This window comes from Vespula vulgaris, chromosome 18, assembly GCF_905475345.1.
Source record: "Vespula vulgaris chromosome 18, iyVesVulg1.1, whole genome shotgun sequence".
Classification (NCBI taxonomy): Eukaryota; Metazoa; Arthropoda; class Insecta; order Hymenoptera; family Vespidae; genus Vespula; species Vespula vulgaris.
This window is the reverse complement of record NC_066603.1, coordinates 4,209,221-4,236,498: the sequence shown is the minus strand read 5'-3', so window position 1 is coordinate 4,236,498 and position 27,278 is coordinate 4,209,221. Positions and strand designations below refer to the sequence as shown.

Genomic DNA, 27,278 nt, shown 5'->3' with positions numbered 1-27,278 from the left:
GAACATACATCGTTTAATTGTAAAGCGCCTCTATCAGAATTTTGGAAGGCAATTCAGGATTTTGGAAGGGTGGTCTAATCCCAGGCAACATGGCTATTGAGATACTGGAAAGATAATCAATTTTTTAATCCATAGAATAATAAGAATTCACTGGTAAAAACAAATACTGATAAGAATTTTTCACTGCAATATTCAAGCAGCAATGAGAGAAGCAGCGAGTCAAAGTGTGGTGATGAAAGCGATATGCAATAAATAAAGTGTAATGAAGAAGCAAGACAGTGTAGAAATAGAAAAAGTTACTACAAAACTATCAAAAAAAAATTTATTTTAAAATATACATGAATAAAAAAATAACCAAATTTCTATTACATATTTAATCAGTAACACATTAAGCTTTTAAACACTTTTGCTAATAAAGATTGTAAAACAGAAAAACTTTTGCGAAATACTTGGTTTAAAAAAAAACAAATATATATTTTTTATCAATCAATAAATCAATAAATATTTTTTATACAATCGATCATGTTTCTCATTTAAATTTAAAATTTTATTAAAATCATAAAATATACTTTTATAAAAATAAAAAGACATGTATTTTTTATATAAAAAAAATGATAAACATTTGTTAATTAATGTAGATTTGGTAATTTTGACATAGAAACTATCTAAGTATTAAAATGAATAAAAAACAGAAGAATAAAAAAGAATAGTACTGACAGATTCAAATCTGTAATCCAACGATTACAAGAATGTTATGCATTGAATCATGTATCTCCATATCAAAATTTTAATACTTTGTTGATATAAGGTAGTTTTGGGAAGCTAGTTGAAGAGTACATAAAGTGACTGAGAGAATTATCAGTTTAAAATCAGAAAATTTAGAAGAAATGTTTAAAACAAATATTAGAATCAAAGTTTGAACTCAATATTTAATCAATGATAAAATTAGTGCAAGTCAAATTATATTGCGGTGAAATAAATTTTTTACATAATGCCTGTGGCATCTTATAATTTTTTAATAAAGAACAAATTAACTTTTGACCGTAATTAGTGAAATAATATTTTCAAACAAAACTGATTATTTTAGTGAAAATAAAATTTATTTTCTTTCAATTACATGCAGGTTTCCATTAATCTTTGCAAACAAAATAGCTGACGCGTGGAATAAATGTAATAATATGTTGACAAGTTTCATCATATTCTAAGTATGTTTCAAAAAGATCTTGTATATATATATATATGATATATATATAGGAAAAATAATTTTTCCATATTTTTTTATTGTTCTAGTTCTTATTTAAGAAAGATGACATTAAAGGATTAACATCTACTCCTCAGATATGTTATAAGTTACTCTGCATTTTTCATCAATCAATTTTTTTGAACACAGCTAAGAAGTACGTGTTACTGTAGTTTCAAATTAAAGTCTGCATCAAGACCTTTACCTGCTATAAATATAAAAAATTACAAAAATTCTGTAAGACCACAGATCTCACTATTTCCATTCTTATAGCAGAACCTTCAATAATAAATAAGTAATAATCCCTAGTAGAATGAATTAATTTACCAAACTTATAACATTTCATCATTAATACTTGTACGTATAAATAAAAGTATTTATCTCTCTTAAATTACAAATTTCATCATACAAATTATAAGTTTCACTTCAAAAAATCTCTAATTCCTTTCGAGGAATATTTATACAGTAAAATATAACAGTTACACTGTAAAATATAACAGGGATCATATAATCTTTAATGTATTAGTCAATCCATCTCTATATTCTCTATAAAAAACTATTAACTTATTCATGCCGAAAGACCATTAGCTTAGGAGATATTTTAATTTTAATATTGCTAAGAAACCATGTACATGATATTTAGTAAATACTAAAAGGTAGTAGGAGTAACAATAGTAAACAAGTAATAAGAGTGATAATTTTTTAGCAATATTTAAATTAAAATATTTCCTAAACTAAGAATTTTTCGATATATGAATTAATATTTTTTTATAAAGTGAGCTGAGAATGTTAAATTTATTAATAAATATATCAATTAATAAATTAAAAAATATATGATTCCACTTTCAGAAACAAAGTTGACCTTCATATGATTTTTATGCATCAACCTACAAAAAAACTAATAACATCAAAATATGCCTCCCTTGGAGCTACTCAATTTTTATTTGTATCACCTTTTATGTGTATCACTACATATAACAATAATGATGGAAATCAAGATCTTAATATAAGTGAATATATATTTTTAATTATTATTGATTCTTTTTTATGTATATTAGAAAAATAAGAATATTAAGTTGTTCTACACACAATGTTCTTAAGGATAAAATTAGAAACTATAACATTATCGTTATAATCCATCAAATATTAAATATATACAATACAAAATATTAATGCTTAATTATATTTACTATGATATAAAATTAGAAATACAAATACTTATAATACTTATTCTAGTTCTTATTTAAGAAAGATTTCTTCATGGAAATTACTTTTAAAAAATCTCGTTTTCTCTTTCTCTCTTTTTAGAAAATATTCTATGCATATATATAAATTATAGACACACGCGCGCGCACATTCTTAAACATTAAATTGTTACTAATTCTTAAATAATAAATTGTTACTATTCATATAAATAATTTTTTTTTTGTTTCGACCACTATTCTTTACAATTTGTCCAGCTAGGACATTCAGTAAATTATTTTAACAGTTGATTATAACACTTAACCCATGGAGAAGCATAAAATATATATGCTAGGTACAGTTATGATAGTATAGTTTAATGATGTTTATAGACTATGTAGTAGATCAATGGAATGTTTCTTACATAGTCTTCTATGTTATTCAAAGTTGTTCGAAGGAGTATAGTTCTTTTGCAGTAGCGTTGTGATGTTGTTCAAGTCAATTTTTATAAATTTCACATAGTCCCCTAATTTCGTCAGAAATCGATAACATGTTTAGATCTTTATGAATATCGTTATTGTATATGTACCATAGAGCATAATAAACGTACTAAAGATTATAGCTTGTAGTGATTCTAACTTTTGAATATGACTCTTGGCTACCATACCCCAAAGTTGTATACCGTAAGTCCAAATAGGTTTAATTATTGCTTTATATAGCAATAGTATATTTTTAGGTGATAATTTAGAATGTTTACTGGTAAGCCATACATACATTTTATATATATATATATGTGTATATATATATATATATATATATATATATATATATATATATATATACACTGTTTTTAAGTAAGTTTAGAGTCCAAGTGGCAGCCCAAGATATTTGATGGATTTCGTTTGCGCTATTACGAGGTGGTTCAGTGTGATGTATGGTGAAGCTCCTTTCTGTAATGTGAAGGTGATATGGTTGTATTTATCCGTATTTATGGTTATCTTCTATTTTTTTAGTCACTTGATATGGGTTTGTATTATCTTTCACAAGATCTTCATACATAGCTAAAATAGTTACAGCAAATGTAAATAATGTTGTATTTGGTGTAATAGAGATATTGGCCTTGTAGAGAATGTATAGAGTAACCCCTAGAATACTGTCATGTGGAATGCCAGTCTTTATCGCTTAATGGGAAATTTGAATTTCATCTTATATAGCAAACCTTCATGCCAGACCTTATCAAAAGCTTTCTCTACATCTAGAAATATAGCCACACAGTAACTGTTTGTGTTCAAGAGCTTCAGCGATTTTATTGGTAAGTCTGTGAACTTGTTCAATTGTGGCATGTTTTTTTTTGAAAACCAAATTGGTGTGACGGTATAAAATTTTTTCTGTAATGATAGCTTAGAGCCTAGTTAAAATTATTTTCTCCGATATTTTGGATAATAATGGAAGTGAAATTGATATGTAATCTTCTAATTTCTTAACTAGAGATTTACTCAATCTTGGCTAAGATCTTTATAAGCTGTTCGCAAACTGATTTTAACAGACATAATATAGGGAATATGTACAGTATAACATTGATTAAAAGATGGATTAGTTTGATTAATGCAATTCAATCTGGAGTTAATACAATTAATAATAAACAAAATATAATATATTTCTCTATAAAATGTTATATATTGCAAAGGACAATACATTTCAAATTGAGGTTTTAAATAGTAATAGAGTAAATGATGTTAATAAGTTATTTTTTTGCCTTTCTGTAAAAAATGAAGTCTTTATAAAATCAAAGATTAACTGGCTGCCCACTTATTAATTACTAACTTTTAATTTAACTAAGGAGATTTTCAGTCAATATGAATTTAGTCAATATGGATATATGAAATTTATTTTAATTAAAAAATAAAATGGAACAGATAAAAATAGAAAACTTTGAATAAATTAATGCATTGAGAAAAGAAGAATTAAGTAATATAATGCTTCTTTAATAGAAGTGCAAAATAAATGATTTATTTATTTTTTTATCATAGAGAAATTTAAATCTTTGTGACAAATTACCTTGTTCCTTAGTTAACATATTAATAAAGTAATATACACTTGTAATATTACTTCATTAATACTCTTACAAGTTAAATCAAAATTTTATTCTGGAATTAATACTGTGTATATTTTAAACATATTTTTTCATTTTATGTTATTCTACCAATTTTATTCTATTCATTCTATTCTATCATAATTGACCATTCTTTCAGTTGATAACAATATTTATTAATTAAAATCATTATTACTTTTAATTTAAATTCTGAGGTACAATCATACGCTTGTCATTTTGCATAACAAAGAATGTATTTATAATGAACATCATGAAGCATATCAAACATGCTCTTATAGTATGTAGAATGACATTCATGTATTATCATCCATAATTAAAAAGTAAATATATAACATATATATAATAATATATATGATATATATTTATAGATATGCGAAAATTATATGTATTTAAATATATAACAATATATATTTATCTATAAAAAAATATACTTCTTATCTTTCTTCAAAGCCAGTAAAGTCAGAAGTAAAATATACTTTTTACCTTTTTTAATATTATTGAGATGCTAATTTTTTAAATTATAAATATATATATACTATATATACAATATAAATAATAATTCATCTACAAATATAAATAAAGAATAGAGTTATAGAAAAAAATTCATGCAACCATTATTAAGATATCAATTGTTTCCATTTTTCTAAAACTATTGTCATGTATAATGTATGCACATATATTTCATAATAAATTTTAAGTTACTTTAAGTTACATATGAATATGTACGAATAAAAAACCTTTAAAACAGATTGCATAATTTTAGAAAAGTCAATCTCATTTCTTTATAAGATGTTTATAAGATATCAATGGAATTTGATAAGAACTTCAACATTTTTAATTTATTACTAATCATTTGATTCATTTTCTATATTATGCATATTTTCATATTTCATTTGTTTTATTATGTCCATTTTCTATAATATTCCCTGAAGAGAATGTTTTCGTTTAAACTCTTAAAAAATATTGCGTATGATTCGTGCTATATTCGAATATGCTTCTTACATATATATTGAGAAAATACACTCTTACGGTACTCACGAAAACTACGATCACAACGTAGCGTAAGTTTGGTTGATTTTGTAGATCGACTATAACCTCAAAACACTTTGGCACTATGAATAATACATCTACGCAACGTAGTGTTTGAAAGTTAAACATATAAAAAGAAATTTTTAGATACTCATAAGCTCTCGTTTTTTATTTTTTAATTGTTGTGATTAAATTAGTAATAATGAAAATATTATTACGATCGGGTATCGCGAGGGCTTTCGGAGTCAGAGTAAGTTTACGTTGTCATCATTCAATTTGTTTCGTCTCCTGCCCTACCCTTGAATTTACACAGTACATACATTCGCTTGTTTTTTTTTTTTAATTTTTTGGCTTTTCCGAACAATATATCCAATCAATATGATACAAGTATCATATCGTTATTTGAAATTAGCTTCTCTTCAATCATTTCGAGTAATTTTATTTGTATTATTCTGTAATATTCGTTCGTTTTTTATCTTTATTTATGCATCATTATGTTATCTTTCTTTCTTATTTTATATTTGAATGTCTTTTATCTTTTTAATTGTTTACTTTTATTTCTTTATATTGTATTTTAATATATATAGCATTGTTTTGTAACAATATTGTAACAACAAAATGTATAATAAAGTAAAAGTGATAAAATACAAGTAGAATTACTGACATAATGACCTATTTAGTTCTTTAAGATTTAAAAATCTATTATCTTTTCTATTTGTAAAAATGTGCATGGGTCTTTTGGACTTTGATTATACTCTGTGTGTGAGTGTGCGTGCGCGCGCGCGTGTTCGAATGTATATATACACACACACTGTATGTATTTCGCCATTTGGTATAAAAATATACTTACCTAATGTCTTTACCAACAAGGTAAGTATATTTTTATATTTACTCAGTGGCATTGAAATGTATTTCAAAGTCTTATTCTGACATAAAGCATGATATAAATACAATGCAATCTGAGCAAAATAATCATAACTTCTAAGATGTTATATAAAATTTATCTATTTATTTTATTTTCAGAACTTAAGCACTAAACCAAAGTTTGGTTTATTATTTGACATCGATGGAGTTATAGTACGTGGTAAAAATGTTTTACCACCAGTTGTAGAATCCTTTAAAAAACTTAGAGGAGAGGATGGCAAATTTCGTGTTCCTACTGTCTTTGTTACAAACAGTGGAAATGCTTTACGTAGTCAAAAAGCAGCCGATTTATCCAAATGGATTGGATTTGAAATATCAGAATCACAAGTTATCTTAGCTCATTCTCCATTGCAAATGTTTCATGACCTTCATGACAAGCATGTTCTTATATCAGGACAAGGTCCAGTCAGAGAAATAGCCAAAGAGTTGGGTTTTAAGAAAACTATGACGATCGAAGAACTCGTGAAAAATTTTCCAAGTTTGGATTATGTCAATATGTTAAAGAGAAATCCACAGTGTGGACCAATAGATTCTAATTTTCCAAAAATAGAAGGTATCCTGTTATTCAGTGAACCAATATCTTGGGAAACTCCGTTGCAACTCATAGTGGATCTTTTAATGACTAATGGAATGCCAAGTAAATTGCCCAGTGACATTCCATATCCACACATTCCAGTTTTGGCATGTAATATGGATTTATTATGGGTATCAGAAGCACCAATTCCTAGGTATGGCCATGGTGCTTTTCTATTGTGTCTCGAACAACTGTACAAAAAAGTAACAGGAAAAGAATTATTGTATACTGCTCTAGTTGGAAAACCTAATGAAATTACATATTATCACGCAAGCCATATGCTGATAGAACATGCTAAAAGCATTGGAATAGAACATGATATTAAAACCATTTATGCCATTGGGTAAGATTTATAAATTGTTTCATATTTATGATGCGATATGCCAACAAATTATTCATACTCAAATTCTATTTCAGAGATAACATTAATACAGATATTTTTGGTGCAAATCTTTATGATAAGTATTTATCTCATTATGAAGCTGGTGAAGGTACTAAATCTCGTAGCTTAGAAAGATTGTTAGGAAAAAATATGAAAGGACCTAGTGCGAAAGCTTGTATTAGTATTTTAGTTGAAACTGGTGTACATCAACGAAATTCGCAATTTATAACGGAACATAGTCCTAGAGATTTTTTACCCATAGAGGATGGCTTATGTAAACCAGCTTTTATTGTTGATCATGTTGGTGATGCGATTGACCTTGTATTTAAAGAGGAAAAATTTGATTGAAGTAATTTGTTTCATTATCTCTATCTTCCAATTAAAGATTTGATGATACAAAAACTAATGTATTGGTGATATAATTAATACATTAGTTCATAATTAGATAATACAAGTCCTTTTCAAAGGCAATGTTCCAAAGCAATATAAATTTGTTAAGAGAAAAAGGCTAAGGGTACATAGATTCAATATTTACCATGATTTCTTAAGTGTCTTTTGATATTTTTTAGCTATTGTACCCGAAAAGAAAAAAGATAAAGATGACTACTTTAATTGACTGAAATTACTATCAAGTCAATACATTCATTATATCACAAGATCTATAATTCCATGCAAAAGGTACTAAATAAATAAACATTAGAGACACTATAATTTCTAGATAAAAAATTGCAAATTCTATTGATTTATATAATTCATAAATATAGTAGGAATGCACTTCATGACTAGCATATAAGTCTAAGAATATATGATCTGTACAAAAATATGTTTTGCGCACACTCAATTAAGTTACAGTTACTGAATTGTAGTCCTCTAATTATAATCAGTAACAAATATGATATATTTGTACTAATTTTATTTTAACTTAACTAGGAGATTTAATTTATGCTCATTATATGCCAAATGCTCATCAATCTTTCAATAATCAGAGTTGTTATAATTATGTATAAAATTGATTCGAATATCATTGAGTACAAGCTTTATCAAAATGAAATTATGCAAGTTATGTAGTTGTATGTAGTGCATCATTAATAGGTAAAAAGAAGTTGGACTTCACATTTATATAAACTGTAGTATGTATTGCTAAAATGGCATTAAACCAATCTAGTCTTACTGAACAGCTTTTATGTTGTTTTTAACATTATTGTAAAATAATGGGCATTCTAGTATTCATAATTTCTATGAAATACAGATTTTAATATACGTTACATCACTATCAAACGATTGAAAAACTGTTATACATTGTTGCAGATAACTGTATTATTGTTGCTATTAGAAAAGTTGAGAGAAAAAAGAGGCAAATTGTTTTTTCTTATTTCATAATTTTTCATAAAACATATACACGCATGTGCGTATTTTAGAGTTCTTGGTTTTACTATAAAAATAGCAAGTTTATTAAATATAAATCGTACATTATAACTTGCTTAACAGAACATATAAATTCGTATATAACGTTAAAGTATGTTTCAAAAAATGAAAATTATTTTAGTAGAATCAGTAATATGTATTAAAGTTAATAATTCATTTTTTCATCTTGCTATTATGATCGGTACACATAAAAAGTTTCTTTAAGAAGTCCAATCTATATAATAATGTATTATGAATGAAAAATCTTACTAGCGAACATATGTGAAGAGTTAACGATATGCATAGAACATTATGGTTCAATAAAAGATATTTTCTTTTTAGCTAGATCTCTTGATTTATAAAAATTTCTCTCGATAGAACCTGTGACTTTTATGGAACAAATTAGAATGTATTTTAGTAAATTGTATTTTTATTTATTATACCTTTCTTCTTCTACCTTTATCCTTTATGAAAGCCATAGGATATGGAAATGAACTCTTTATGAGCATTACTATGGTAATGGTCATGACTATAAGATACAGATGAATTAAATTTACACATGTTGACTTGATGAGCACTCAAATTATTATTAAATCTTGATAGTTCTGAATGATTGAAAAATGGTCGATAGTATCAGGTTGAAATAATAATTCACGATTTACTATGCACACATCTTAATTCAATAAAACACTAATTGGGGAAAAATTTTGTTGAATCATTATTAAGAATGATAGTAGACTTCAAAATCTTTTTGCTTGCTTTATGTTCTCATTTACATTCTATTGCTATTTTTAGTGGATTTTTAATTTTCTTTGAATTTTTTTATGCTCTATATTCTTGGATTTTCTCTGTAGAAAGTTTTGTCATTGTGGAATCTATAAAATTTTATGTTGTATATAAGCTTTTATTTATTTACTATATTAAGTTAGCATATCCATATGTATATATGTATAATTTGTTAATATATAATAATTTAGTAATTATTTATAATAGTATATGTAATAAGACCATGTTGTCAATACTAATAAGTAAAAGGATTACCAATGAAATGAGACAGAAAAATTACTTTATGGAAGATGTTTTGTTTAAATAGTTAAATATAAAACTGGAATATATAATTGTTACAAATATACATAAGAATAGCATATAAATAAAATTATAAATTGCACTCAAAAACAAAAATAAATAAAAACATTTTGAATGTTAAATACTTTTAAATTTACCTTTAACTTTGTTTTCAATATCTGACAAAATATATTCAACATGATCCAAAATTATCATTTAGAATCATGTTTGCTTTGATGACATTTCCGATGACAAATCATCAACTTCTTCTTTTATGACAAAATGATATGTCATAAACATTAAAGGAACTGCTTTAGGTTAATTACAGATTTACTTCTTCCAAAAGTATTATATCTATTGATGTCCATTCTAACAAAATAGATAGAACAGATATAAATACATGATATATCATTATTAAAGCTCAATCCTCGAACGATTAACCATTTTTGTTATATAGTTAAATCTTTTAGAAAACCACAATTGATTATACATTATTTTCAGTTATTTATTACAAGAAATTTATCAAATAATATGAGCATTTCTTATTCTCTTACCTGTATAATGAAATATTCTGCTTTTGATGCTTTTCTGTTATACAGATAGCACCATTTACCCATCTTTATAAAAAAATTATATTCATTAGGTTCAACCAAACCAATAAATAAATCCTTACTTGTAGCAGATACCTTCGAATCTTGTAAATCATCCATACTAGTGAATGGTACAATTAGATTATATATACTTGATCCACACATATTTAATGTAGTTGGAAGGTTATATTGTTAAATTTTGCACGCCTTCAATGCTTTTTTTCTGGCTCGGTAGACACTTTCTTTCCAATCCATTTTTTGGAAGTTTTTTCGGTGGTTTATTAACCTTTGGTCATTTTCGAAACGCTCAAATACATTGGCTGCTCTTTTGTTTTGCCATATTAAAGTTCACATTATATTAAAATCCAAAAGATTTCATACTTTTCAATGAATGCTTGTCAATATATAATACATTGCTTCAGCCTATATTACGTATCAGGCTGGCCATACACATTTTCTAAACAGTGACAAATTTCATGCCCTAAAACGTATTATGTTTAACTAAGTTTTTTCTTTTCTTAATTAAAGTTCATTTCCAAAATTATTAACCATTTTACAATATTAATTATGATCACTCATATTTCTAAGATAAATTTCGTAAACATATAACCTCACTAACTTTCAGCATTAAATTTCAAATTAAAGCGCATAATCTGTCGTGACTTGTGATTGGTTGTCTAGAAGACCTATACCGTACAAATTTCATTCTTATGAAATTTTTTGATGTTACGTTTTAAGTTTTATTTTCCACAAAAGTGGAAGTTATGAAAAATCCAATACTCGACTGGTTTTCCTTACGCTTATATCTTACGTCTACATGGAATTTTATGTCTGATAATCTTCAAGTGTTAAATGAGATCTTTTGGTTATAAGATCGATCTTTTGAATCGATTTTTTATTATTCAATTTTTTACCCTAAGAATCGAAAATCAAAATTTTTTCTTCTTTAATTTTTGTTTCTATTCTAAGGAAATTTTGTCATCGTAATTATTTAATTGAATGTTAAAGAATGATAATTGATGCTTTTTCTGTTAAAAAATTAATTTGTTATCAACGAAAAGGTTAATTAAACAATTCGTTAATTTTTAGACAATAATCAACAACAGAAGTGTGTTCTTACTAATAATTCATTTAATACATAGTATTTATTATTTTTAAAGTTATTGTAATGACAATTGAAATTCAAATACTTAAATATTTTTTTGACTGCTTTACCTTAAAACAAATGTTGTTTATTGATATGATATGAAATAAATATTTTTTTATTCAACTATAAAATGTTTAAAAATATTACTGTTTTAATCATTTTTATCACGTATGTATATATTTGTGTGTATAATATCACCCTTAAACCTATAAATTGCAACCAATAAATATGTAAATTTCTAATTTGCGGTTAAAAATTAATACGAATATTTTTTTGTATTTCTAACTATGTCAAAATGATTGAATCTATACGTAACAATGATAATAAAATGATAATAATGATAATTTAAACTTCCTTAGAATTATAGAGTTTAATATGTTTAGAATTTTAAAAAATGGAGTTTAAAATTTATAAAATTACATATCTGTGACTAATGGCATAGAGGACGAAATACACATATATATACATATCTATACAAAATATATCTTAAAAATTGAAATCTTAGAAATTGAGAATTAATTTGAAAATCATAAAAAATTATATACCTTTATGATTTTTAGATTGATTATTGCAAAATCGATTTGTCGACTTCGATTTTTGAAAAGTATCGATTTTTTAAAGTGAATCGAACATTTCTACTATGTATACGATTAGTGCCTACTGCGCAAGCGTGTGACGTGCGAAATAGAGAGTAGGAATGTTTCTCCTTCTCTCCACTACTGGGTTCTTTGTCAGGAAAGCGTTTCACTTTTCGTCCCACCTTAGCAAACAGGTTATCATAGCTAAAGAAATTTCAAAAGCTATAATATACTTTTCAATAGTAAAATAGAAAAATTGTTTAAAATTTTTACGAATATATTAAATTAATGAATGTCTGCTTTAATCTACAAATTAATGTGCTGTAAATTGTGTGTTTTACGCAAATTAACATTTCGCTTTTTTTTTTATTGAGAAAATTATTGCGCTTGTGCATAACGAAAGCTTTTGTCAGATTAAAAAAAAAATGATATCGTCAATATCGCAACCCAAACAAAAAGAATGATATCATCTATTTCAATCTTTTTCCGATCTAATTGACAATATAGTCTTCTTACATATTCCAAATCGTACAATATGTCGATGGATAATCCTCTGGTTTCTCTTTTTCTCTCTAGTTATTTCTCTTCTTTTTCTATTTATGAAACATTATATGTATGACCTATTCAAAGCTATGGAAAATTGTATTAATTACTTAAATTAAAATAGTATTGATACACTGCTGAAACCTAGATTAAAAGCGATGATATTTGTACAAATAATTGCTAGAATAAATTAAAATATAGTGATAATAATTATGGGAATAATTACTAGAAATTTTCAATTTAAATGATAGATTTTTCTCGCTTTTCTTTTAACGCTGGTCTATGCATGAAGCATGCTTTCTGTTTCTTTCTCTCTTTCTATACCGCCTCTTCAAACGGTTATATTTTTCGTAACGTTCTTCTTTTCGTCTCGACTTTGAAAAATCACTTCGAATGCGGCTAAAACAGTTCCAATTTAAAAAAATAACTTTTTCTGCAGTAGCTACGTAAAAAATTTTCAGAAAAAAGAATTTTTCGAGATAGTCTGTTATATTACAAAAATAATATATATATATATATATATATATATATATATATATCCATAAGAGAGAGGATATATATGGTTTACATAATTGAAAACAGATTTGTGTAGAATCATAATCTAGTCAATTTAACTACTATACAAATGATGATGATGATGACGTGCGTGCGTGTGTTTTTATTATTTTGCAATTAATGAATACTCCCAATTTATTTTGAAATAAATAAGAAAATAAATTATTTTCAAATTTCAGTTCTTTATCTTAATATTAAGACGTATTGAAGAGCATATGATTTTTTACATTTAAATAACAGAGATTTTAAATACTTTTAGTTATTATTTTCTAGAACAAGCAATGAAAACAGAGACAATTTCTGTCTTATACAAAAATCATTTGTGATAGAGATTTCTTTTTTGACAAAACAATACATCATATTCATAAACATGTATGAAAGAAAATAGAAAAAATTTAATTCTTGTACAAATATCGTGTATTTGCAGTATTTTGTTTTCCGAATATAATTCAAAATTCTTTTATAACTATTCTTTTGCATAAAAATTCAATTGAAATTCTGTAAAACTGATGACTAACACTTTTTAGAAAATTTTAGTTTATAATTTATCAATATTGAACAATGTTTATATAATATTTTATTAATATATATTTATTTTTTTATATCTTTTTATTTACATTTCATTATATATATATAATTTTATATATATACACACACACACAAAATTCTTTACTTTTCTTACTAATTAGTAAGAAAATCAGTTATGCATATAAAAATATGTTATTATTATTATTATTATTATTATTATTATTATTATTATTATTATTATTATTATTATTATTATTATTAATATTTTATATACTTTAATGTAGATCATATATATAAACTATATAAAACTAATAACAGTAATAATTCATGTAACTTGCAATATATATTTTAATTTTCAAACTCATATTAAATATCTTCATATTAAATATAAATAATTATTCAACAAAATAAAAAATCTATTATTTGTTTATATTTTTAGATGTTAAAACTATACTACATAACTACACAATATTGAATAGTATTTACGAAAATATTCGCGAATGGAGATACATATTTAAAGGATTTCTTTTGTATTTATTATATAAGAATAACATTTAATTTTTCAGAATGAAGACAATTACTGATTAATGGTTATTCATTCAGCTATTATTATTGTTTTATTATCGTTATCGATATATTATTTTCTTTATCATGCTCAAATAAAGAATAGCTCGAAATTAATAATCGTTCTGGTTTGTCTGGCACAATATACGATGCCTGGATCTCATGACCTGTAAAGTCGAGCCGTCAATTGTTCGATTAAATAATTCTATTATGGTAGATATGCGGAGAGATTATTCAAGCTGGTACCACTTGTACATGGGCATGAAATTAAATTATAACTACTGACGCATATACAAGTAACGTATTATCCGTAACAATGAATCTGTCGATGAATTTTTTTTATATAGAAGGATATGTGATTACTTTCTTGAAATTATTAGTCAAACGTAAACTTGTCTTGGTAGAGATAGTATTTAACCTACATTTAAATATTATATCTATCTTAAATACGCTTTGAATATTAGTCTAGATTTTTATATCATGAAACAGTTTGATGTATTTACATATACATGTATGTATGTATATGTATATAAATTGCATAGATTATGATGTGTGTGTGTGTATATATACATATGTATTTATTTGCAGATTCGCATGTTGACAAAAAAAAAGTATTAAAGTAACTTATTATCCAATACTTTTGATAATTTCTGATCTACCGTCGTTTTTAATTTTTATTTTACTTTTCAAGAAAAGCTTTTGGAAATGTTGCTACATTATAGTTTTAATAGCGCATATATGTACGTTTGTGAAAGTATTCGAGATTGGTCCGATAGTAAGAACAAGGTCAATTACATTAAGCCGAGCATTAGTAATAGCATAAATTGGGTGATAACTCGTAAGATTAAAAGAAAAGGAAGATTAATCGAAAAAAAATAAGAGAGTTAAAGATAGGATTAACTGAAGCATCATCTTATCAAAATCTAATGAAATTTTATTTTCCGAAAGTTATTTTATTCTATAAACTGATAAGCAAATTTGATCATAAGTAATTAGAAATTAAATACATTAAAATACATATATACAATGTCCATATATATCACGTAGGTCTACAATAAGATTTGTTTCAAAGAAAAATCAAATATTGCATCATAATTTTTGATTATTGCACTGATTGCACCAATTTGATTATTTTACCGACTCATACTGGAATACTATTCTATCAACTTATAATTATCCCTGACACGAGTTCGTATATAGTACAACATGAATTGTTTTACGTAATATTCCGATACGAAGTGAATATAGATTAAATGATGATTTTGGGCAGTACGAAAAAAAGAAAGGGAAGAGGGAAGAGTTTATGAGACAGACTGTCACTGGGTCTCGGTCAATGAACGGCTATTTACTCGAGTAGCGGCGTTTCAACACTCATCTGTTGTAACTTCTCCAGTTTTCCTTCTCTTTCTTTCGTAGCATTCCATGGCTCGTTGTAGACGTTCAAGGTATTCTTGAAGATTATCTACATCCTGAAGATTTCTTGAATCGTACCGTCCAAATGATCGCTTTTGTACAAGTGCCATAAGCATCACAGTGATCATTGGGAGTGTCATACCCAAGAGGAATCCTGGTGTCATGATATTTTTTAAACCATGCTTCGTGAAACCTCGATAGAGCTCCGCCCAAATTCCTCCGTCTTCGTGTTCAGGGTATTTGCCCAATTTGCCATAAAGATGGGGCTTAATCTTGCCAGTCTTGGCAATGTAATTGTAGTAATGGGGATCGTAAGATTGAGCGTATAATTGGGAGTAATATACGTCGCCGGATGGAGGTGGACCATTCACATCAGGGAACCAAACATTAGCGTCTTCGTAAGAAGGTCCATGAAGTGGGAAACGATGATAACCAGGTGGTTTCGTGTAGATCAATTCAAACGGACCTTTACGTGGGAACGGTGCTGTAAATAGAACAAAGAATAAAATAGCTAAAATTTTCGATTATTCTATACGAAAGGACTACATTTTGGAGTCTTTTTTCAATATGTTGATGATCAATCGATTCAACATGTTTTAATTGGCTTTATCTTTATTAAAAAACCAATTTTTAATAAAGAGTATTTTATTATATTTGTCAATATAACAGCAACAAAACTTTATTTATGTATAATATATAATAATCGTGTTTTATGACTAATAATATGCTTAATGGATAATCAAATATGATAAATTGTTAATTGTTTTATGGTACTGCGATATAAAGAATTAACGCACTCGAATAACCATATATTGGTGCTACAAATATTAGGATGAATTGTACTATAACGTGTTAAAAAATGAAAAAGGATAAAAGAGTATTCCAAAACATGATCCTTTTTAGGTAGAATGGTCTGACTTATCTTTTTACTATTTTCTATCAAAGTTTTAGATTTATCTTACCTATGACGGGACCTTTTGATAAGACACCACCGATTTTAGGCTGAGGAACGGGATATGGTTGGCCTCGAATCCATCTGTTACGTTGACGCCATATTATGGGAGTAACAACATCGCTCCTTGACTGAATTGCTTCAAGAGAATCCACAGAAACAGGTGATTGTTTCAATATCGTTTGATTTGGTATCACTGGATTCGTTTGAGCATTCTGAGAAGGTTGCAATATTTGAGAATTGGTTGTATACTGTGCCGCATAACCATAAACTGGTCCAGGCATTTGTAACACATGTTGAGGCTGGAAAAGCACTTGTTTCTGCACAGGAGGTACCACTAATTGTTGCTGCTGTTGATTTATTTGTGGATACGATGAAACTTGTTCTATTACTTTCGGTGTCGTTCGTACCAATTGCTGTTGTATTTGTTGATCATTTTGCGATATAATTTGCATCTGTTCTTGTTGATTTTGAGGAATAATTATATTTGACGTTGGCCATTGATTATTTTGGGATTGGCTGTTTTTCAAAAAAAAATCCAAGGACAATTGAGATTCCTCAGGTGTTTTTGAATTTAGGAATGTATTCAATGCTATTTCCGCAGGTGTCTTGATTGTGTTCGTTACAGGTTCAAGTATTTGAGATTTCTGTATTTTGCTGTAAACATTGTCTGAAAGTTCTCGAGCTGACGCAACATTAATTGACGATGATATTTCAGCGTGATTGAAATTAGTTTGCGAAACTTGTTTATTGGACTCGTCTTCTTGGGGCATTGTATCCTTTGAAGCAGCATCTTTGCTCTCGTGAAAGATCGGATACAATTTTTGTGGTCCATTCGTTAATGATTTAACGACCTTTGATGAAATTTGTGACTCCTCGGCTGTGTACTCCGTATTTTCCGTCAACGGATTTCCTTCGTAGTTCAACTGCGTTTGAGCAATTCCAATCCCAAGGATAACGAAAATAATTATCTCTTTCATGATTCTAGAAACAATATGCAAACATTAACATACTTCTCGTTTCTTGACGTTATATTTTTCTTTTCGACACAATTTATATAATAATTGATAATTATGGTATATACATATATATGGAAAGGACAAATATCTTCATCGAAGGTTCTCAATAGCTTTTACATGAGATAATTAGAATGGAGTTGGACTATACGTAATTTTACGTTGTTCTGTTGTATCGTTCCATTTACACCATTTCACACTGAATAATCGAAGACATTGAAGATAAAACATTTGTATATAAAATTGTAAAATAAAACATTTGTAGATACTTCTCGTGTTACGATAAGAATTTCAAAAAAGAAAAATTCATACATTATAGTATTTTCATCTACGTGTTTTATATAGCGGATATTTAAACTAGTTCTTAATATGGATTCGCACAGAAATTATCTCATACCTATCGCTAAAGAGAGTATTTTACATAACTCATATAAATGATAAAGTGGATGTGCCTACGCATCAACAGGTCAAGATCATCTAGCGTATTTTCCGTAATATAAGCTCTTATAAATTCCTTCTGTGAATGAAGTTACAAATGTTACACATTTATCTTCTTCGAGATAGAAGACTGTTGATTATATGACATTTGTTCTTTTAGATCGTGTAATTGTTAATTGGAATATCTTTCAAATAATTTTAATTAACTAAATAATTCATTAAATTTAATTAACATATGATACATTAAAAGATTATTAGATGTAATGGTTCAAAAAAGAATGATAAATGTTTTATTTAATGTTAGGTTTCTATTTTACTACGGAACAATAGAACGTTCAAACGATCAATGCCAATGATTAGAATGATCGAAACTGGAAGGAAAGTCGTCCCAATATTAAGAGAGAGTGTTGACTACGGAAGTTCAGTCTTATATGGGATGACCCAGCTTCAAGGTCACTCACGAGATTGTGACTTGTCCAATAGAAAGTATGCTACCATATAAAAAACGAAACTATAGTTGATTCAAAAGTCGTCATTGTTGTTTTCATCGTCGAACTTTATTGCAAACTTAAATAAATTCCAAGTATTTCTTAAAACATAAGAACTAAATTTAATTATGGATTTTTAAATTCTTTTTTTCTTTATTTACCTACTTGAAATCAAATTTATTTACACGAGATTGAAAAAAAGAATAATAGCTACATGGTTAAATAAATAAGAAATAAAAAAGATGTTTTAGAAATATCTCCAAAACCTCTATGTTCCATTTGCTTATAAATGTGACAATGATAATACGTAATAAAAGGTCAATAATAAATAGTGAATTTTTATTTTACGAAGTGAATCTCTTCAGGGATCTATTATGACGCATTCGTTGCTCATAGTTGATGGCTTTCTAAAACCGTTAATCCATTATAAATTCAACATTCGACCGAAATTTAAAAAGATTTATAGATTCGAACAAAAAACTTTCATGATGCTCGCGTCCTCATTTCGTTATAAAAATCAGTTTTGTCTTTGTTTGAACAAAATGGCTTTTTTAATTTTCCGAGAAGGTAGACGATATTTAACGCGAACGTTCAACGAACCCCGTTTACTTACATTGCTCGAGCAGCGTCACGCGACCGTCTTTTCTCGATGGATCAACGAAGCGTGACTAGCCCGTAGATCAACACCGTTTAAGCTATTATCGTAATATTTCTTGACTTGATCCTCACACCTTTCGCTATTTTAACCGTAAGTAATGTGGTACGCGTGAGGTATCCGTCCATCGGTTGGAAAGAGACCAGGAAGACTAAGAAGGTCCGCGGATTATGAGAAAGGCATTCACTTCGAGGACCCCCTACTTTGCTTGCCACACTCCCCTCTTTACTTTTACATCACCTGTTGCACGATCTGCGCTTAATATTACGTTAGTCAAGTTCACAAGTTAATATCAATTGTTGTCATTCATGAAATATAATACATCATTGCTTAGATGTCTCTTACTGAATAAATATCATTGACAAATTAAGGATTGTGTTAAAAATATAAGAAATGATTAAAAAAATGATTACAAAATTCTGAACTAGTTGACAAAACAAAAATTTCAATTTGACAGCATTTTTTGGATTGACATAAATGATTTAATGAAAATGAGTTTGTCATAAGTAGTCTAACGGTTCAAAATTAGAAAGGTAAATGCAAAGATATTTTGCAAGGAGGAGAGATCAGTAGTTCGCCGATAAACGTACGAAAATAGTTTGTTGACAATGCAGAAACTGAATAACGGTTACTTACCGCGAGGGACCTACTTCCACTCCGGCGGTGTAGTGAATTCACTTACTTTTGATCTTCCATCGATGAGAGATGCGGACTTAGTGATTTGCTTAACCTCCATAAACGATATAAATGAGGGCAAATGCGAATAGGATTTACAGTGACTGATCCTCGATCTCATTGCTCATAAGCAATACATAATATCATAATATCGATGCTAACAGATTTTTGAGATATGTTAGCATATATAGGTATATTAATCTTTTGAGTTGATTACATTGATCCTATAAAAAAGTAGTATTAAGTCCTAATAGTAAGTATTATATATTTATATATAATTATTAATAGTAATCTATATAGGTTAATGCATATATATATATATATATATATATATATATATATATATATACACATATATATATGTATGTATGTATGCACGTATATGTGTATATATGTACATAATTATGATGATGTTCCCTAATATATTTTATACGATTGTCGTTGATTTATAATTTGCTTCTATTAATATATTCTGGTCGAAAACACAATAACAATAGTCTGTAACAGTAACAAATTTTTAAGAACACCTCATCAACAGTAAATTGATTCTTTATAAACCAACTTTCTATTATCTATATTAGACAATTTAGATAATAAAAGATATTAGGTATAAAAAATTTTAACAAAAAAGGAAGGAAGAAAGAAGAAATTGGAAACTATATTGTTTGAAAACTACATCGTATTTTTATATCAAACTTTCGATCAGAAAAAAACAAAAAGCATCGAGCGTGCATGATAAAAATATAAAAGACAAAAGGAAGCAAATGAATGGATCTCTTTAACAAATCTCGTATATATCTCGTTACACCTACTTATTCGATGCTCTTCGGGGTAGAGTAACATCCGTAGGAATGAAACGAGAGAAAGAGAAGAAGAGAGACCAACGCGAGTTATATAATTGTAGTAGATTACTTCCATCGTTCGTCACATGCATGCCATCGTGCTCGTGTACCGCGTTAGAACTTGCGTTGCTCTTCAGTCAACATTTGGACACGAAGAGTGACCGAGCCCCAACGTTCGGACGCCATCATGGAAAATGATTCAAAGAGTTCGACCGTAAATGTAATATGGAAACGCTTGAAAGAATCGATTCTTAACTTTCAACTAAACTCCGATCAAATATTTTATCGGTGAGTAAAAAGATTCTTGGATTAATCGATTGTTAAATTCTTCGCTAGTTTCTTAAAACAAAATAGATTCCGTAGATGATATGTGTCCTTATTTATTATGAATTTGATGCAATCTTATGTTATAATGATATTATCGTGTTTGGTTTAGATATTATTCCTATCACAAGCCATAAAGTTGCTTCTTACTGAATTTAGCATAGAAGAAGTCTTTTTTCGCGAACGATTTTCGGATAATACTTATCAACTTCTTATTATGTTACTAATGAATCATAATATGATATTTATTAGGATCGTTCATGACGATAATAGTGAATAATCGGCAATAAAATCAGTGAATATTTTCGAAACGTAATTCTGTCTACAGAGTTTAAATCTAAGAGACTGAGCGGAACGATACATAGATGTACGAAGGCTTTAACAAGTAAATTGCGATGAATTTCAATTATTTGACAAGACTTCGACAACGAAGGAATGAATATATTTCCGAAAGATAGGTGTTTCAATGCATAACTTATAATTATATTGATATAAGAAATAGATCGTTAAATCTAAAGGGCGTAGTTCATTGTTCAAGCATATTTTAATTAACCGAATTAAAGATAATTTGTCGTTCTATGAATCGTCCGTATTCTTAAAGCACACATACATGGTCTTTCTCTACTCGCTGCATCGACGCTTCAATGTGTGTGTACTTACAATTTAACTTTTATTCGTTTCAAAAAGAAAAGATTAATTTACAAAATAGTACGAGAGATCATTTGTTCAAACAATTTTCCTTTTAGAATTGGCCTGAGTATAGGAAAGAAACCATGGATTTGGCTACTCGTGTCCTTCATCATCAATTGCATATGTTGTCCTGGAATGATATTCTGGAAAGAAGAAGTCGACGATCTGGAACTTTGCGTGCCAGTGAATTCGGAAATACGAGCAGATGCAATTTGGGTCCAAAAACATTTTAGGGATGATCTCAGATACGAAAGTATCATCATTACTGCACCGAACATTTTGGAACCGGAAGTGTTGCAATCGGTATATAAACGAAGATCTATAATATTTCTTCCATGATGACATACCTATTATACGTATGACATGTACACTTTACAATCGCAGATCAGTGAAATCGAGAACGCAGTGAAAAATATAGTAGTTAACAATCATACATGGAAGGATGTATGCGCTAGGTGAGTGTTGTGTGTTTAGATATCGATTGATCGATCATTGATTTAACACAAAACATCGCGATCTTTATTATAGTTTTTTAACGTGGTTCGAGGAAGATGAAAGTTCACTGTTCGAAGATACATACAGTTTCGAGTTTTCCGATGAGATTATGCAGAATTTAAACAACACCATGTTGAAGGATGGATGTATATATCAGTCCCTTTTAAAACTTTGGCAAGAAGACGATATATCTGCGTTAACGAAAGAAAAAATATTAAAAGATGTCACGAAGGCAGTAAGAGATAAGTGAGTTAATATACTATTTTGCATACATATTTCTGTCAACATAAATTGGAAGGAATTCGCGAAGATTCCTGATAACACTACTCGAGTCAATTCCGTACAAGAGCCGAAAAATGTTGATGAATTAAATACGTATGCGTGAAGATTAGAGAATTCAAGTTGTTTCATGAAATTTGATCATAAACTCCAGGAATTATAAATTCAGCTCACAAAAATTGTAATAACGTTAATGTAGACGTTTTCTCTATGTAACCATCTTATTGTGGCATCAATTGTTTGCTTTTCATCGTAGAGATTGTTCAAAATGGCTAAATGCTTGGGCTTGGAATAGAATCAATCGTTCTTTCTGATTTGAACAATATCATTTAACAGTTTGAAAGAATTAAATTACTGAAATACGAAACACGGGCTACAAGTGGAAAATGAAGACGGTTAAAATGCATGTTTATGTATATATAAACATGAACTATGTTTTTACTACTTTTCTGTGTTGAATTCTTTATTACAGTTATCTATAAATATGCGTACAAATTGTTGATAAAGATATTTATATCCCATTTTTATTGACATCGACATTCTTCTCGGCTCTACTACAGAATTTAACGCGTTTAAAAAAAGAAAAGAAAAAATATCGTTATATGCTTAGATCTAGAAACCACATACTGCACAATATCGTACCGCTGTTATCGGATATCGAGTACGATGAAATGAGTAACGTAAAGTCTGCAAAAGCAACAATATTGAATTGGATGCTGAAAAAATCGAATCCACATTCCTCCGAATGGGAATTGCAATTTATTGAGCGTGTACTCCATGGAAATCATACTCTACCTTCGGGAATGGAGATTTATGCGGTTTCCTCAAGGAGCTTTAAAGATGTCTTACACGAAGTGATGATGAACAATATGCCAATACTATGTTGTGGATTATCCTTGATCACTATTTACGTACTATCCATGATCGGCAGATGCAACGCAATCGAGCAAAGATTGTACCTTTCCCTTATGGGTGTTTCCGTTGTTGGTCAAGCATTGATATCCTCTTACGGAATATGCTATTACTTAGGATATTTTTACGGCCCGTTACATCGTGTATTACCGTTTCTTTTACTTGGTATTGGTGTTGACGACATGTTTGTTATAATGCATAGTCTTCAGACGCAAACCGAGAGTGACAAAGCTTTAGAGATTCCTTTACGTATTGCCAAAGTTGTTCAACATGCAGGTATGTCAACGATAATAACGATAATACTTCTTTCTACAGATCATTTTTCTTTGTCTCAATACCTTCCTTAATAAATTTGCGTTTTTTTGTTAATAGGCATGTCCATTACCGTGACATCTTTTACGAATCTAGTTGCTTTTGGAATTGGCATGACGACAATGATGCCATTTCTTAAATCATTTTGCATGTTTGCGACTATGGGGATATTATTTTTATATATATTCGAATTGACCTTTTTTGTTAGTTGCTTAGTATATGACGAGAGACGACTTGAAGGTAAAAGGGATGGCTGCTGTTGTCGGCCCAGATCCGAATGGAAACCGAACGAGTGCAGTAAAAAAAATCTGCAACAGATCATCTTCGAAAATTACATCGGACCGTTCCTAATGAAAACATATGTTAAAGTTGCCGTGATAACGATCACAGTATGTCTCGTATGTATCAACATTTGGGCCATATTTCAGTTGAAGCAAGACTTCGACCCACTCTTGTACTTAAATCAAGACTCTTATCCCATACGCTTTAACGAAAAGTTAAAGAAACACTTTCCCGCATATGGTAAACACGGTGCCGTTTATATGGCTGACGTAGACTATTACGAAGATCGTGATTCTTTACTTCAATTGGTTGATGCTCTAAAAAACAATTCTTTTATTAACAATCATTCTTTGGATCCATGGTTTGTGGCATATGACAAGTGGTTGAATAATATCAATATAGGTACTAAAGATTTGAAATTATTTTATTTTATATATCACACATTATTGAAAAATATATTTTTCAGAAGTAAAACGTTCTGTAAAATGTATATTTTTATTATTTTTCCCATAGCACATGATATTGAGAGTAAAGATGAATACTATGGTTTCCTTACGGAATATCTATTACTAACTACAGAAGGTCAAGCATATATAAAAGATATTATATTTGACAAATTACCTATTGGTGATTACAATATAACGGTATATAAATATTTTTATTCTTCATAAAGATTAACATATATTTTATTGCAAATTTTCAATACTTCAGACGTCCAGAATTCCAATACAACATGTACTTGTTAATAGAACATCGGATCAAATAAAAGCAATGCAATCTATGAATGAATTAGTGAAAGTTACTAATTTATCTCAGGATCATTCTCATGTAGTGATATATTCCCCCGAGTATATATCATGGTCAGCTAATAAGGTAAACGAAATATGATCTTTCATATGAAAAGTTTTCAATTTTAATAACAACATTATTATTTTACAGATAATTGGAGAAGAATTAGTTAGAAACTTGAGTTTAGCAATAGTATCTATTGGATTAGTAACAATACTTCTGTTAAGAAATTTACTGGCATCATTTTGGGTCATTAGTTGTGTAATATTTACACTGATTGATCTTTTAGGTTCTATGTACTTTTTAGGCTTGATCGTCGAAATTTCATCTAGTATTCTTGTTCTTCTTTGTATTGGATTAGCAGTTGATTATGCTTCACATGTTGGATTGGAATTTATAAGAAGAACGGGTTCTAAAGATGGTATGTGTGATATATGTTATATACAATAATTTACTAAGAATATTTTTTGTAAATGATAGCAAATATGTTTCAATTGCAGAACGGGCTATTAGAACATTGAAGATTATTGGGCCACCTGTTTTTAATGGAGGCTTTAGTACTTTTCTTGCATTTATTTTACTAGCTTCTAGTAAAGCATATCTCTTTAGTGCCTTCTTCAAGGTATGATTCAATATTTACATATATTAGATAAAATACATGTATAATATACATATTTAAAAAAAAGTAAAAAATATAAAATTTTTATTATTTTAGTTATTTACTGCTGTGGTAGCGTTTGGATTATTTCATGGACTGTTATTTTTACCTATTATTTTAAGTTTATTGGGACCTAATGAAATGAAAACAACAAATAATACTCCAAAGGAATGCGATATAAAAGAAAATAATGGATATTACACTGTTCATTTACCAAACAAAGCAGAAGGTATTAATCAACAGAAATAGTAAAATATTAAGTTTCTATATTCCGTATCAATACATTAACTTATACTTAATTTTTTTTTACAGATGCAGGAGGCGGGCGTGAAAATTAATTGTTCCAATTATTGCAAAGACTGAATAAATAAGAAATTGACTATAAGAAACTTTGATGCAAGAAAAATAATAAAAGTATACTACTATAAATCTTTTTCTTTTCTTTTTTAATAAAAATTTGCGACATGCAAATGTCTTAAATCATTGAAAATTATTTTTTCCGCCTTGGCTTTACTTGTATCCATTCTGTATCTTCAGTTTCCATACTTTCTTCTATTTCATCACTTTCAGAATCACTATCATTTTCAAATGCAACAGGTCCTTTATTACTTTTCTTTGCTAAACACGCTACAATCCATGGTTGTAATGGTGGTAATTTTTCAAATTCAATCACAGCCTGCGTTTCATTGCCTTCAACACAATAACGATAAAATTTATATAACTCTTCTGCTACTTGTTTACAACTTAAGTCTTGAAGTTCTGTATTAAATTGCTCATCCATGAAATCTTCGAGTTCACAAGCAATTTCACTGCTACACAATCCTTCTAGAAACAAATATTTAAGGTATTTGTATATATGCAAACGATAGCACATTTTATATTTCATAATAGAATATAAATTGCAACAAACCATTGATATATATAAAGTCGGTAATATAGTGACAAAATAGATCGGCTTTGTCTATGGATCCCATACCATGTTCAACTGCTAACTAAAATAAATTTTTCTATAAGTTAAGTATTAATTTTAGTTTAGATATAAAAATATATAAAGAAATGCGTACTTTCAATGCTGTCCAGTTACTAAAAACACGTTTTGTTACAGAAAGAAAAAAATCCTTGGTCTTTTCCATCATAAATTAAATATTTCTGCTTAAAAGGTTACGAAATAGAGTACTTATTTCAATTATATTCAACAGGCTCTCATTTTAAATAACTCTTCTTTTTGAGGTTATGATTTATATCCAGAATGTGTGTAGAAAATATTTTACAATAATTTGTAATTTGTAGCATTGATAATATTATTCTTAATAAAAAATTACGTACACTGTACAATAATTGTATGTTATTATAAACAATATTGTATTTTTTGGATATTACAATTACATACAGTTAAATAACAAAAGGAAGGTATCCCCTTCGGATCTTAATTCTATCCTGCACTTCCGCTAACAGCGATCGACTGGCCATCTAACGAAGAAATTGTGATTGTACTTTTGATATTTCATTCAAAGGTATTTTTCAGTAGGTATATAAATACATCATATGATACATCGCATATTCTACCGGTATACTTGATAAATTCGCCATCTAGCGGAGGAAAATTTGTAATCACAAAAATCGAAGAAATCGAAGGAAAA

The 27,278-nt window shown here is 28.1% G+C and overlaps 4 protein-coding genes and 1 long non-coding RNA gene across 13 annotated transcripts; 2 read left to right on the top strand and 3 right to left on the bottom strand.

The window, feature by feature from the left end:
* Positions 1-25: 25 nt before the first annotated feature.
* Positions 26-11,324, bottom strand: LOC127070570 (uncharacterized). 5 transcript variants are annotated; one of them, XR_007784577.1, is made up of 4 exons: positions 10,468-11,324; positions 10,072-10,282; positions 5,574-7,253; positions 26-104 (listed from the first exon to the last, which is right to left on the bottom strand). It is a non-coding gene; the product is annotated as an uncharacterized LOC127070570 (long non-coding RNA). The 5 variants fall into 5 exon arrangements; XR_007784576.1 differs by lacking the exon at positions 26-104 and adding an exon at positions 665-3,372 and having other exon boundaries at positions 10,468-11,323; XR_007784575.1 differs by lacking the exons at positions 26-104; positions 5,574-7,253 and adding an exon at positions 9,256-9,723 and having other exon boundaries at positions 10,468-10,984; positions 11,123-11,298.
* Positions 5,666-9,270, top strand: LOC127070569 (haloacid dehalogenase-like hydrolase domain-containing 5). 2 transcript variants are annotated; one of them, XM_051008698.1, is made up of 3 exons: positions 5,666-5,814; positions 6,588-7,405; positions 7,480-9,270. In XM_051008698.1, exons 1-3 carry the CDS (start codon positions 5,767-5,769, stop codon positions 7,790-7,792), a joined length of 1,179 nt encoding a protein of 392 aa, XP_050864655.1. In that variant the 5' UTR covers positions 5,666-5,766; the 3' UTR covers positions 7,793-9,270. The 2 variants fall into 2 exon arrangements, with proteins under 2 accessions (XP_050864655.1, XP_050864654.1); XM_051008697.1 differs by lacking the exon at positions 5,666-5,814 and adding an exon at positions 6,288-6,434.
* A 2,978-nt stretch (positions 11,325-14,302) lies between the features above and the next one.
* On the bottom strand, positions 14,303-21,045 carry LOC127070518 (uncharacterized). 3 transcript variants are annotated; one of them, XM_051008620.1, is made up of 5 exons: positions 20,868-21,045; positions 20,017-20,279; positions 19,339-19,620; positions 16,794-17,767; positions 14,303-16,315 (listed from the first exon to the last, which is right to left on the bottom strand). In XM_051008620.1, the coding sequence occupies exons 4-5, from the start codon at positions 17,761-17,763 to the stop codon at positions 15,783-15,785; spliced, it is 1,503 nt and encodes a 500-aa protein (XP_050864577.1). In that variant the 5' UTR covers positions 17,764-17,767; positions 19,339-19,620; positions 20,017-20,279; positions 20,868-21,045; the 3' UTR covers positions 14,303-15,782. The 3 variants fall into 3 exon arrangements, with proteins under 3 accessions (XP_050864577.1, XP_050864578.1, XP_050864576.1); XM_051008621.1 differs by lacking the exon at positions 19,339-19,620; XM_051008619.1 differs by lacking the exon at positions 19,339-19,620 and having other exon boundaries at positions 20,063-20,279.
* On the top strand, positions 21,024-26,067 carry LOC127070515 (patched domain-containing protein 3-like). Its single transcript, XM_051008614.1, has 12 exons — positions 21,024-21,185; positions 21,968-22,214; positions 22,296-22,366; positions 22,440-22,652; positions 23,296-23,873; positions 23,970-24,593; positions 24,705-24,835; positions 24,903-25,064; positions 25,131-25,401; positions 25,481-25,602; positions 25,696-25,867; positions 25,951-26,067. Exons 1-12 carry the CDS (start codon positions 21,085-21,087, stop codon positions 25,974-25,976), a joined length of 2,718 nt encoding a protein of 905 aa, XP_050864571.1. The 5' UTR covers positions 21,024-21,084; the 3' UTR covers positions 25,977-26,067.
* On the bottom strand, positions 25,888-27,111 carry LOC127070521 (uncharacterized). Of its 2 annotated transcripts, none has more exons than XM_051008624.1 (3): positions 26,703-27,111; positions 26,549-26,630; positions 25,888-26,460 (listed from the first exon to the last, which is right to left on the bottom strand). In XM_051008624.1, the coding sequence occupies exons 1-3, from the start codon at positions 26,772-26,774 to the stop codon at positions 26,129-26,131; spliced, it is 486 nt and encodes a 161-aa protein (XP_050864581.1). In that variant the 5' UTR covers positions 26,775-27,111; the 3' UTR covers positions 25,888-26,128. The 2 variants fall into 2 exon arrangements, with proteins under 2 accessions (XP_050864581.1, XP_050864580.1); XM_051008623.1 differs by having other exon boundaries at positions 25,888-26,463; positions 26,703-27,109.
* Positions 27,112-27,278: the final 167 nt, after the last annotated feature.